This window comes from Lissotriton helveticus, chromosome 11, assembly GCF_964261635.1.
Source record: "Lissotriton helveticus chromosome 11, aLisHel1.1, whole genome shotgun sequence".
NCBI lineage: Eukaryota > Metazoa > Chordata > Amphibia > Caudata > Salamandridae > Lissotriton > Lissotriton helveticus.
The window spans coordinates 1,046,797,469-1,046,810,959 of record NC_136072.1 but is presented as its reverse complement, the minus strand read 5'-3'; the positions used below and the strand labels follow the sequence as shown (position 1 = coordinate 1,046,810,959).

Here is a 13,491-nt window from a genome sequence, read left to right as displayed (position 1 = left end):
GGCACTTAACTGTGAGTAGTCCTAAGTCTATAAACCTGGTTGTTGTTTTGTGCTTTTTGGATCTGTGATAGAGGACCAAGAGGCATACCTTCCAGGTGCTGCCCAACACATGGCCAGTGGAAATAGGCAAATAATTGACTTCAGCTTTCCAGTATATGGTAAGGGCCGTACTATACCACAACATTTGCAATAGGTCTCCACATGCCTGGTTGCATCTGGGGCAGTGACGTCTGTGCGTCCAAAGTATTTATTAATTCTAGCTGGTGTCAGGTATGTCCTGTGGACTATAAAATACTGTATGAGGCAGAATCTAGCATTTCTAGGGATATGTGTAGGCCCCTCCAATTTGGCCGCCCATTCTTGATCTGTGCAGGGCCTTTGAAAATCAGTGTCCCAGTGCTGTCTGAGGGATGTCAGTGGCAGGGCTGCATGAGTTCTCAGTTAATCAGTGAGCCATTTGGTGAGGTGTCTTCTTGCCACCAGCTCGTGTATATATTGGATGGTAAGGTGTGTCATGGGTTTGTGTGATATGCCTCCCCATAGTATTCGCAGTGTCGAGGTTAGTGAGGTATACAATAGGAATTGTCCCCGCGGCAGGCTATCCTCAACAGTGAGAGTATTGAATGGCGCAAATTGACCATCCCGATATAGGACTTCTAAAGTCTGTAGTCCCGCCTCCTCCCAGGTAGAGAGTTCTGTTCCGGCGATGGCACATGGTCCTCTGGGTGTGCCTTGTATGGGTAAAGAAGATGCACATGGGATTATATTTTGCGCAATGTGTAGGCTGCGATGGAAGCATCTTTAGGCCACCTCCAGCAGTAATTAGGGAGGGGTCACCCCTTTTCGGCCAGGGTGGAACAGACTTATAATTGACAAAGGCATTCTACCTTGTAGCTGTGTGGCCTTGTCTGTCAGATGTGCCCCTCTGACCCATTTGGCTATCCATTGGAGTTGTGCCGCCTGATAGTAATGTTCCATATTGGGCACTGCCAATCCTCCCTTATTGGTTTGCAGGTATAGCTTAGATAGCGGAAGTCTGCAGTGTGTGCCATGCCAGATAAAGTCTCGCATGATGTGTTCAAGTGAGCAAAAGACTGGGGGCCTGATATAGAGTAGCAAATTGGTGAAGTAATATAGGAGTCGTAGAATGACCACCATTTTAAGGAGCGCTATGCGACCCATTACTGTTAGGGGGAGGATGCGCCAGAAAGACATTTGTGATTTGATTGCGCTGATAGTACGCCTAAGGTTAACCTTCAGCTAATAGTCTGGTTGGTGATAGACCCTAACACCTAAATAAAGGAACATAGATGGTTGCCATTGCACTCTTACGTCATTAACCATTAGTGCTGGGTCAGTGGTAGATGTAACAAACAGTTACAGGCACAATTTTGTCTAGTGTACTCGTAGGCCAGCGAGAGAAACAAAGTCAGATAGCGTTTTGCTATGTTACTGCATGATCCTCTGATGTCTTGGAGATAGAGGAGCAGGTTGTCGGCGAACAGGGAGACTGCATGTACTCCATTCCCTAATGGGACACCCCATCCCTCTCCTCCACTGCAGAGGGCTTAGGCCAGTGGCTCTATGGCTAGGGAGAACAGCAGTGGGGTTAATGGGCATCCCTGTCTGGTGCCGCGGCCAATGGGTATTGAGTTCGACATATAGGGTCCTTTTTAGGTCTCGCCCTGCGATTGCAGGCCAAAGGCCTGCTGTCGCAGAGCGAGACTATTGTCATCATTCTGGCTTTCAATGACTGAAAGGGAGAGGACAACAGACTGTCACGAGCACGCAGCAGCAGCAGCCTGCCGGGATCAGGTCGCGCGCGTCAACACGCGCTCCGATTCCGGCAGGCTCTTCACAATACACATACAGCCCCCCCCCCCCTTCCCCCCCATACACACACACACACACACATACATACATACAGAACCCCCTCCCCTCCCGCATACACACACGCACGCGCACACATACGCAGACAACCCCCGGCACTTACACACACATCCCCTACCTCCTCTCGGCGTCTTCGCGCTCCCTTGCCCCGCTCCTCTGGTGTGCGCGTGCACCACTAGTTTCGATTCCTGCGTCGGCTCCTCTCACCGCAGGTTTCTAGTTAAACAGCCAATCAGGAGGCAGAACTCCTTTCAGAAATGCTCCCTCTCTGGTCCGCTATACATTTCACTTCTCACCGCTCGAGTCCAGTCTGTCTTTTATTTTTGTGGCGATTTCACTCGCACGTCATTTCAAACCGGCGTCTTCCCGGTTTCTCCATACTCGTTTACTTCGTGAGCACAATTCCTTTATCGCGGATGCACGTTAATTCCATGTAGAGCGGGTAAGCACTAATTTAAACTTGCGGGCATGAAGGAATTTATTAACATGGTTATTGTTTGGCACGTTGGTACAAGTATCGTTTTCCTTTTCTATTTCTTGTTTTAGTATCAGATAGTGCAAGATCGATGTCACCAAAAGTCTGCCAGCATGCTGCTGTAAAAAATATGACAGGACATGTAATAAGTGCCCCTGAAGTCCGAGAATAGGTTCTGCTAACAATATATGTATGCAGCTGGCATGTTAACTGCATAATAATAAGTTTTGAGTACTAGATCACCTGAGAAAGCAACAGTGTCAGAAACGATGGTGAACGGTCTCAAGGCGATCCGAAAATGGACTAAGTTTGATATGGAAAGGAGAATACTGGATAAATGCTAAGGACAGCTCAAGAAGCATGGTAAGTAAAAGAGGAAGGCCGGGTGCCAGAGACGCAGTGTGATTTTGACAGTAATAGGGAATAATCTTAACTTCAGCTGTAGGAGACTGGAGAGGAGCCCATCCTGAGCATTACAATTCGGATTTATGGCATGCTGCACTTTAGAATGTCTTCATTTATTTAAGCCTGTTTAAAGGGGGGCCCAGGTTGAAAATAAACAGGGTCGCTGGAGATTGTTTTTTGTAACTGGTCAAGTTTGGAGTCTTTTTGAGGAAATGCTGTGCAGTGGAAATATTACTCTGTACCTCAGATATCAACGACAATGTTCAGGGGAGTGAAAGGTGGGGGCAGCCACGAGATATTACAACGACATTTCTGTCTCACATAGAACTTCACCGTTAAGGGCATGGTCAAGAAAAAATATCAGATAACAGGATTGGCTCACATTTTCCCCTGCCCACCATTACTAGCATGTCTGCCAATTACAGAGGGACTGCAGGTAATCCTGCACACTTTACTTGAACTGCTAAAAACGACTGGTGTCTTTGGCAAACTTTTGATGCAGAGACTTCGAAAGTAATAACCAACAGAAGGTATTTCTAATGGTTATCAACAAAAATAAGCTACGGCGCAGGTTAAAATGTACTTAGATTGACCAGAATTAACACATTTGTGGTTTAATTTCAAAGAAAAAATGTCTAGTTTAGTAGCAGCATGAACTGATTTTGAGTGACACCTAGGAAAATTAGGGGTACATTTTTTTTTAAGGTCTCGCCTAACCCATCGCGTTAGCGATGCTTTGGTGAGATATGAAGTAAGGGGCTTTCAAAAGTGCTCCCAAAGTGTGCAGGGTACAGTGCATGTGCGCTGGGCGGGCGCACCATTTGTCAGCCTGCAGCCTTTGGGAGCCCTTTCGCGGCCGCTTTGATGTTCTCAGTGAGCCGCGCGGCCACTGAGAACATCAAAGCGGCCGCGAAAGTGATCACCATTTGCCACCCGAAGCCCTCACTTTACTGCTTTGCTTGTTTACATTACGATTGATGCTTGCTCTGGGTGAACTCAACTTGAAGGTATTGAAGCACTTTTTTCCCGGCAGCTCTGTATGTTGCATTACATTTAATAAACAACTTGTGGCTAGCGCTTAATGTCCCTTTATATTCAGCATGTGTTAGGCACTTCACTTGTGGCACAAACGTGTGGAGTGCTTCCCCCACTTTGGCAGAAGTGTGCAGCTTGTGCAAAGCACTTACCCCACTTCAAAAAGGAAACAGGAGCATTCCGAAGATAGTGCATGGTGAGTCCTTTGTCTGCTTCTGACCAACATGATTCCAAAGATAAGTGCGCACGCCATACTTTTTACAATGATCAGCATTTAAGATGGCTGGCATTCCATTGGAACACACAACTATTATGGATTCCAAAGCAGCCTGGCTATCTTTTTTGCTTTGGGGCATTTAAACTAAATGCTTGCGTTCATGCTGCAGACCGCACCTCCTGTCATTCTAAGGGGTGTGGGATGCTCGGCTCCAAAGAGGTGCCACCGTGATGAAAAGGTGAGTTGCAGATCCCTGCAAAAATCAGCAAACTTAGTATTTTTGACAGAAGATTCCAACCACTCGCTAAAACCTCACCTCTGGTGATGCCTGCGCACGAACACTGGCTCTCACACCACTACTGCAACATACTCACACACACCCACACCACCACATACACTTCTTACAACAAACAACACATATACTATAACCTTGCACAAGCTTGTTTCGTTTGCTTTCAGCACTCTTTAGGAGCGCATGTCTTTTTTTGGTCTTTCCTTGCCATCTGCTGCTTGCCCATTCACATCCCTGCCCCCCCTTCTCTATGTTACTCTTCCAACTAAATGCTTTTTGCCCCTATTTGTTTACATCCCCAACACCCAGCTCCTCCATTGCTGCTTCCTCTGGGCCTCTTCCCACTGCAAACAAAACAAGCATTGGTATAGCCAGTAGGTCTCGCTTTTGGGACCTTCTAAGTATTTTCTGATGGAGAGAGAGTCATTTTTTTAGACCCCCCTCTTCTTTCTCTCCCTCTGTCGCTACCTCTCCCACTCCCATTTCCCCTTCCCACCCCTCCTTCCCTCACTCTCTTGCTCTCTTCCTTCACTCTTTCTTTTTCTCCCTCTCTCCTCTTCCCTCCCTCCCTTCTCTCTCTCTCTCTCTTTCTCCCCCTCCTTCTCACCTCCCCTCTCTCCTCCCTCTCTCGACCCTTCCTTCTGTCTCTCTTGCTCCCTCTCCCGTTCCCTCTGTCCATCTCTTGGCCCTTCCTTTTCTCTCTCTCTCTCTCCCTCCCTCCCTCCCTCCTTCTTCCCTCCCCATACTCCCTCTCTCTGTCTCCCCTTCCTTCTCTCTCTCTCTCTCTCGCCCTCTTGCCTCCCCTCCCTACCTCACTCTCCCTCCCCCTTCCTTCTCTTTCTCTCTCCCTCACCCTTCTCCCTTTCCTTCTGTCTATCTCTCATATATTCCGTGCTTTTCAGGCACATTTGCGAAATATACTTTTGTGACCTCTGTCCATGAAACTAGGGTGAATTTTCCCTTGTAGTTGCATACTTGATCTAACACGGTTGTTTCTGTAGTGAGAAGATAAGAGCGCACGTTCCCCGAATGTCTGAACTGGGTTCTGTGATTGGTTGTAAGGTGGAACACAAACAAAGGCAGAAGTTATACAGTGATGTTTCCCATATGCTGTTAAATGAGAAGGGGATGTTGATGAATAAACACGTTACAAATCTGCCCCACTCCACGCAAATATTCGACAAACACATAGTTTAAATACATAGGGTAACCTTGGGGAGATACTAAAAAAATACACTATTGGGTAGAACTTAGGCGCACACACGCTTCAGTGATCAATGCTTTTCACCTTACTCCTTCTAAGGATAAAGAGGTAAGGAGGACGGAAGGAAGGTTACTCAATAGGGGAGAAATTAAGACTGCAATTAACACTTTAGAAGCCAGCGGCATACCGAGAGAGCCTTGTTTTAAGGCATGAGTTGTGCCCTGGACTCTGCCTCCCAACAAATCGACTCCCAGCCTCACTATCTCTCTCTTCTCGGTCTCCCCTTGCCCTGGTGGACTCTTAATCAAATCTAGCACATCTTTGAAGAGTTGAGTACAGATGGCTGTTCCCTTTATCGCATCGCTGGGCCTCCTGACCCGAACCCAAGCTAACCCGGAACTGTCACCGCCCCAGGCACAGAGTAGCTTCAGCAGAGCCAAATGGACAGCAAGCCTTACCCACCCCCCCTCCACTCACGATGAACGTGCCTATTTACAGCCTCCGCCGCATAGCTGGGTTTTTCATAAACTATCCCCGCCCGTGTCTGCCACACTGCTTGCGTTGTATTGCTATTGCAGCAGTACTGTATATCGCAAACAAACCTGGTCGAAAGGCAGCTGCTGATGCCACAGCTGTTTCGTCACGGGGCAAGCCTCCACGTTCACTTCTCTAAAACGTGCATGCAATTAAACTAAAATCCCAGCTATTTTAGGGCAAAACCGTGAACCAACCCATCTGAATTGAAGAGGTTTCAATGCTTTGCTGCTGTCCGTTTGACTTACAACGTGCTTTCTCTTTCCACAAACTCGATGTTTGTGTTCCTTTATTTTGATATGCTTTAAGTATTACTGTCACACACACAATACCAAACACACAACCACACACACATGCACACACAAGCAACCACAAACACAAGCAACCACACACACACACAACACCACACACACACACAACCACACACACAACCACACCTTCAGTGCACACTTTCACCAGACATAGACACCATCAGTCGTCAGTGCACGCTTCCACCAGGCACACACACACCACCAGCCGTCAGTGCACGCTTTCACCGGGCACAAACACCACCAGCCGTCACTGCCCGCTTCCACCAGGCACACACACCACCAGCCGTCACAGTGCATGCTTTCACCAGGCGCGCACACACACCACCAGCCGTCAGAGCACACTTTCACCAGGCACACACACACACCACCAGCCGTCAGTGCACGCTTTCACCAGGCACACACACACACACCACCAGCCATCAGTGCACGTTTTCACCAGGCACACCCACCCCCAGCCATCAGTGCACAATTTCTACACGCACACACACCACCAGCCATCAGTGCACACATCAATTGTTAACGCATCCACAATTAACTATTGTAGCAATCGCAGTATGGCACACTTTACTTTTAAACCTATCCATCTAAAGCGCAGCATGCCACCATTGCTACAAAAATAAACATCTTTTTGGCCTACAATTTATAGACTTTTGTTGCAATTGATGTTGCAATATTTAGCAATGCCAATAGCTCAAACGTAATTAATGCGAGACCTAATGCATTGCAAATGCTTGTTTTACTCTGGCGGTGGGGAGGGTCTAAAGTAATTTCACTAGGCCAAGAAAGTGAGTTCCCAGTCCGTACCTAGAAAGAGCGGCAAATAGATACTCCCACTATAGTGTGTTGAAAGTTTTTTCTACATCTAACACTAAGCAGCCAGAGTGCGGCCAGCGCTCTTCAGAGTATTCAGTCACTCGGACAAAACAGCGCATGTTTAGGGATGTATTGAGGGCAGGTACGAAACCATTTTGGTCAGCGTGCACTAATTGGAGCATCAGAGGAGCCAAACTATCTGCCAGTGTTTTGGCCAGGATCTTCCAGTCAGAGTTTAGGAGCGCTAGTGGGCAGTAGGAGCCTAGTAGTTCATGGTTCCTAGGAGCGTGACTGGGGGTTGAAACATTGGTAGTTCTGTAACTAATGTTAATACCTCAAATCCCACTCAGGCTTCAACAAAAAACCAATGCAGTTTACAAATTATAGGGGTGATGTGATCCTGCCTCGCAGTTTCAGTGACTTACCTAGCTACAACAGTTAAAAACAATAGCAGTTTCTGAATGTCAAATGGTGCCAACGAATAGGACAATTATGTAATCAATTTTCAACTCTAATGGCTCTGGTGGCTTAATGGGATTGTGGTTGAATCATTTTATTAGCTAGCACTTTGTTAATAGGGTGCTCCTAAGGCTTTCTTTAGGAGACGAGGGGAATAGTACAGTTACCAACAGATCCATGGAATGGTACATGTGCTAATAGATATATTTAGACAAAACATTTTTCATGTGTTTTTTATTTTAGTCAATCCTACAGTAGGAGTTCTATTTTCATCATTTAATCAAAGCCAATTTTCACTACTCCAATACTGAATATCAAGACTGAGTTATTATTCAACGTAGTCTTCTTTGCGAGTCTTTTCTAAAACCTTTGTGGGCATCATCAGCATACATTCAGACTTGTAATTTCATGGCGAGTAGCACAGCTTGCAATGCAACAGTGTAACATAAAAGCTGAACAATAAAGTACATCAGTATGAGACCTCCCTCAGCCAGACGCTGTTGAACATTTACATGGCCCCGCTAGTACACGTAGCCCGACAGCAAGACCTCAACATAATCTCCTACGCTGACGACACTCAGCTGATCCTCTCCCTCACCAAGGACCCCATCAGAGCCAAAGCCAACCTCCACGAAGGAATGAAGGCCATCGCCGACTGGATGAAGACCAGCCGTCTGAAGCTGAACTCGGACAAGATGGAGGACCTCATCCTCAGCTCCAACCCTTCAGCCTGGGACGACTCCTGGTGGCCGACGGCACTGGGGGCAGCCCCGATACCCACCGACCACGCACCCAACCTGGGAATCATCCTCGACTCGACGCTCAATGACCAAGCAAGTCAATGCCGTCTCCTCCTCCTGCTTCAGCACCCTCCGCATGCTCCGCAAGATCTACAGATGGATCCCGACAGATACAAGAAAGACAGTCACCCAGGCCCTCGTCAGCAGCATACAGGACTACGGAAATGCCCTCTATGTGGGAGCCCCGACTAAGCTCATCAAACAACTACAACGCATCCAAAACGCCTCAGCACGACTGATCCTCGACGTACCACGCCACGGCCACATCACTCCCCACCTGAGAAACCTGCACTGGCTCCCCATCAACAAGAGGATATCCTTCAAGCTCCTCACACACGCACACAAGGCACTCCACAAGACTGGGCCAGCCTACCTCAACAGACGGCTCTCCTTCTACATCCCCAACCGCCAGCTATGCTCCGCCGACCTCTCACTGCCACCGTCCCGCGCATCCGAAGAACAACCACCAGTGGGAGATCCTTCTCCCACCTCGCAGCCTAGACATGGAACACCCTCCCACTGAGCCTACGACAGACCCAAGAACTGCTGACCTTCAGGAGGATACTCAAGACCTGGCTGTTCGATCAGTAGCGCACCCCCAGTGCCTTGAGACCCTTGCGGGTATGTTGTGCCCTTTATAAATGATTGATTGATTAGGCTCAGAATACAATCATCCTTCTGGGGTAACCAGTACTTTTTTTCAGAACTAGGTTTATGCATTAGAGGCTAAAACGATGAACCCAGAAATATAGGTTGCTAATTCTCAGTTAAAGGTTATTACATGAAAGAGTGGAAGTGAGCCTACCTCTGAATCAACAGGTGCCATCCCACCATAATTACTGGGAAGGTATTTGGGTAAAACTCACAGAGGAATTTTACCAAAGCCTGATCAATTACAGTGTCTACTAAGTATGTAGACACCAACACCCCTCACTGGAGATCCCAGGGTAAAACATGTTGGTAGCAAAGGAACAATCTTTGGATACTCCAGTTTAATTTCCAACGTTTTACTCTACCCGTGTAGGAGTATGGATGGTCACACTTTGGGAGCTAGAAGTCTCCTTATTGATATCACTAGACCACAAGACACTGTTCTTCTTATCAGAGGCATCTAAAATGTTCTGAACTGTTCTCCCTTCGTTTTGCGTTTGCTGCAAACAACATTGGAAGGAAAAGCAAGTTATCCCTTTTGGTAGGCAGCAGGAGTTGATTTGTCTGGTACTACAAACACAAATGCTGGTCTTGTGAAGGGATAGTCAGAAGACAGACCTCAACACCGCGGCACTCCATCATAGGGAAGATAAACAGAATTTACAGCTGAAACTCATAAAAACTGCACAAAAAGGAACACAATTATTTTACAAAGAAAGCTCTTCACAGAGGTTTCAAGTGAGATCGATTTGTAGAATTCTTTTTATTTAGGATGAGACTGAAAGTACATATGCACAGAGGACATTCCAGGCCCATTTCAAATGGAACAGAATGCACAGTTACCCCATCAGGAACTGTAGAGTTCTGGTCCTTGCCACCAAGTTAAAGAGCTGGATGAACAAGTGCCCTTGTCCCTTCCATGAAACTTAAGATTAAAATTAGTGGCTGATATCATTGGATTTTCCTCAACAGAAGCATTTAGAAACTATCTCCAAGACACATGGTATGATCTGGAGGATTAGAGAAAAGAAAATATTTTTCCTGGTGCAAAATTCTTGAATTTCAGTAGTCACATTTTTCTGAATCTAAAACTAACCTCATTCGTTGACATGGAAATATCAAACACAAGGCTAAGCGATTCCCAACCAGGGGTTCTCTCTAGTCTGTCCCTTCCAAAATTACTCAGTTGCATTAAAAAAAAGTCACTGTCTACAGGTTACTTCAGACAGGTTCCCGGATGCAGATATAATGCAGGAAGTCAACCAACAAACCCCACCAGAAGCCCCAGAGCTTACCAACCGAGACCCCCAATGAGACTTTCTCTCTGACACAGCAGGAACACTAAGGCACTGAACACTCACACATCACATACATTCCACTCCAAACAAAAATACATTCACACGGCATTCAGACACACAAGACACTGAGGAACAACACAATCTTGGGCAGCTTGGCTGTCATGTGGATAGTCTATTACATATCCACACTCAGCAGGGATCTCTCACAAACACAACATACCACTTTCCCTGCCTGCCTTGTTCTCTTGCCCCACCAGAAAGAACTAATCATTCACCGATGAACAGGGCCCTCCCACAGCAACCGCCATTCCCTATACTGCCATCTAGGAAGCTGAAAAATATCAGGATGCAAGCAAACTTCAACTTCATTCCAAAAGGCTGAACTCACCTACTCCCCAGGAACACTCTTGTAACTATTATGTACCGGCAGATACGGAGACTGTGACAGTTAAGAATCCATGGTGGAATATCGTAAAGACTATCTGTCTGTGCAACTTACATGCTTCGTGTTCACAGCCCTTGTAGACAAATGTGGATCGCTGTTCACTAAATCAAAGCTGCATAAATTATATACTTTTAGTGTAGAGGCCCATGAAAACCCTTGGCCTTGATTTTGTATACTAGACTGTGCTTCAGAAATCCTTTTGAATGTAAAAATATTCTCCATTTTCCAAAGTGTTCCCTTACATTTAGCAGTGTTAGCAATCTTAATCTTTATTTTTCAGTTGGTTAATTAATAGGACTAAGGCCTGGTTTACTCTCAAGGCTCCAATGAGGCCCATTTTCCATAGGGAACCACAATAAAATGCATGTAGTGATTCTTTTGCATCTTACCTGCTGTACTTGACTTTCTTCTACATCAGTGATTGAGGACGTTTCACGTCTTCCCTGCACACACAAGGAATTTGATAATTAAATACTACTCTCTAAATTAAAATAGCGGCTCAGAATAACAAAAAGACCCTCTAATAGGATAAAACTGGTGGTGTGGGGGCTTGGCATGCGAAGAAGTAGCGGTTTAAGATACTGGATGTTCTACAGGGAAGGGGTTCTTAAAGTTAGGGGGAAATATTTGGCATGGTCTCATAGGAACCCACTACTAGTACCACCTGTAGGCAAACACGAAAACAACATAGAAATGCTTGGTGGCTGAAGATAAACTTTGATAAATGGACAAAGGCATATCTCATATGCCAGGTATAGGCCACATGCTTCCTGATTCAAGCACATGGGTGTTGGGGGGACTGCACTGAGCTGCAGATAACAACCAGGGAAAAGAAATATATAGTTCAGACTGGAAAGTATTTCAAGAAAAAAAGGGGTCCGCTAACTAGATTAACAAGAGAGCATTTGACAGAGGATCTAAGAGGAAGATACTTAGTTGAATAACACAAATAAGTAGAGGATACACTCTTCAACTGGACTTCCTGGTCAACCGGAAATGTTTGCAAACCTCTTATGCCTAAATAGGACAGTATTCCTTTTCTCAAACTGGTTCACACTTTAGCCATCTCTGCCTAAAAACACATTTACATGCTACTATTAAATATCTGTTAGCGATAAAAGCTATGAACATGTGGCTTTTCTAAATGCAAGGATGTATATACTGATTTCCTACAATTCTAAGAGCTCAGTGCTGCAGAACACTCAGCCGGGTCTATGTAGCATACACTAATGTGTACCTCGGGATATGCTCCATTTCCTGAACCTTCACCCCGGTCAAAGAGTTCTCCCTGAGATGATGTTGGTGACAGTGTGGAAGTCGTATGGTTTGAAAAAAAAGAGTGCGTAAAAATATTTGTAGTCTGTGATCTTGAAGAATGGATGCTACTGGTGTCCATTGGGTCTGGTGGACCCGATCTGTGATGGCTGAGTACAAGGTCCACCAAGTCTGCTTTTTCTCTGCAGCTCTCTGTGGGTATATTCCGCAGATTGAGATACTGGCGCAGATCTTTGACTTTTAGCCGCATTAACTGAGGCCGCTGAAATGCAGTTTCTTGCAGTAAATGGCAGGTGGCACATCTTCTGAGGTTTTCTTGCAAGACTGAGCAGACAGAGCAAAATTCCTTCTTGCATTCACAGCATACATGCTAGGAAAAGAGAGAAACATATGTGAAATAATGCACTGCTCCTAATTAAAAGGAGCTTTAGGAATCAATTCATAGTTTTTTGGTTCAGCAGAAACCTACTAAATGAAACGGGCCATATGTAACTAAAACTTGCTTTGCCCAGACAGAAAGCTAGATTAAACGAAATGTACGAAAACACGCCGGAGCGATCGCTCACTCATGCAAAGTACAGAAAAGGCATAAAGGGAACAGGATAGCAAGAATTATTCCAGTGGATATTTAATAACCACAAATGGTATAAAAGACAGTCCAGAGATGCAAGAAACATTGTATTTAATGTTTTAAAAAAAATAAAAAATAATGATTGAGAGAATACAAGCTACAGCGCTACACCACCACCCCAGTGGAAATGGGAAAAAGTCGAAAGTGTATTGTAATATTTTCCAAAATAAAATAAAATGTCATTGTCCATTAAACCAGCAAAAATATATTGCCAATTGATCACACAGCACATTAGCAAATCCAAATACAATATCATCTGGTCTTGAGCACCACTATTTCTTTGATAATGCCACCTTTTTTGTGGGTCATTGATAAAAGTAATGATAGATCCCCTGTGAAGCTCAGGTTCATCTTGATCATGCAGCTGTTTTTTAAGGTGAACTCATCTAGCGAACCTCTGTAGAACTTTTAGATACATTTATGCAAATGGTGACAAAGCTATTGCTCGATTAAACTGCAAATCTGAACCAATCAGCCAAAATCGTTAAAACATTTGTGTTCCGCAGCAAAACTGCATGTCTAGCACAAAAGTGCTCTATGTTGTATAATTTAATTCTGTGAAGTAAGTGCAATTCAAGACACATTCCACTATTCCAAACATGTGGATTTTTATAAGGAAGGGCACTTTTAGACCAAGGGGAAAAGAACAAGTTACTTACCTTCGGTAACACCTTATCTGGCAGAGACTATCTAGCCACAGATCCCTTACCTTAGAATTATCCACTAGGCGTCAGACTGGATCCTGAAATTCTTGAG

At 45.4% G+C, this 13,491-nt stretch overlaps 1 protein-coding gene across 8 annotated transcripts in view; it reads right to left on the bottom strand.

Annotated features, from left to right (window-relative positions):
- The window catches only part of RNF34 (ring finger protein 34), a 310,787-nt gene that overhangs the window by 107,385 nt on the left and 189,911 nt on the right, over window positions 1-13,491 (bottom strand). For all 8 annotated transcript variants that reach the window (XM_078667516.1, XM_078667520.1, XM_078667514.1 and 5 more), the window contains 2 exons: window positions 12,067-12,474; window positions 11,219-11,272 (listed from right to left, as the gene is read on the bottom strand). In XM_078667516.1, coding sequence (XP_078523642.1) covers window positions 11,219-11,272; window positions 12,067-12,474 — 462 coding nt within the window. The remainder of the gene's footprint in view (window positions 1-11,218; window positions 11,273-12,066; window positions 12,475-13,491) is intronic.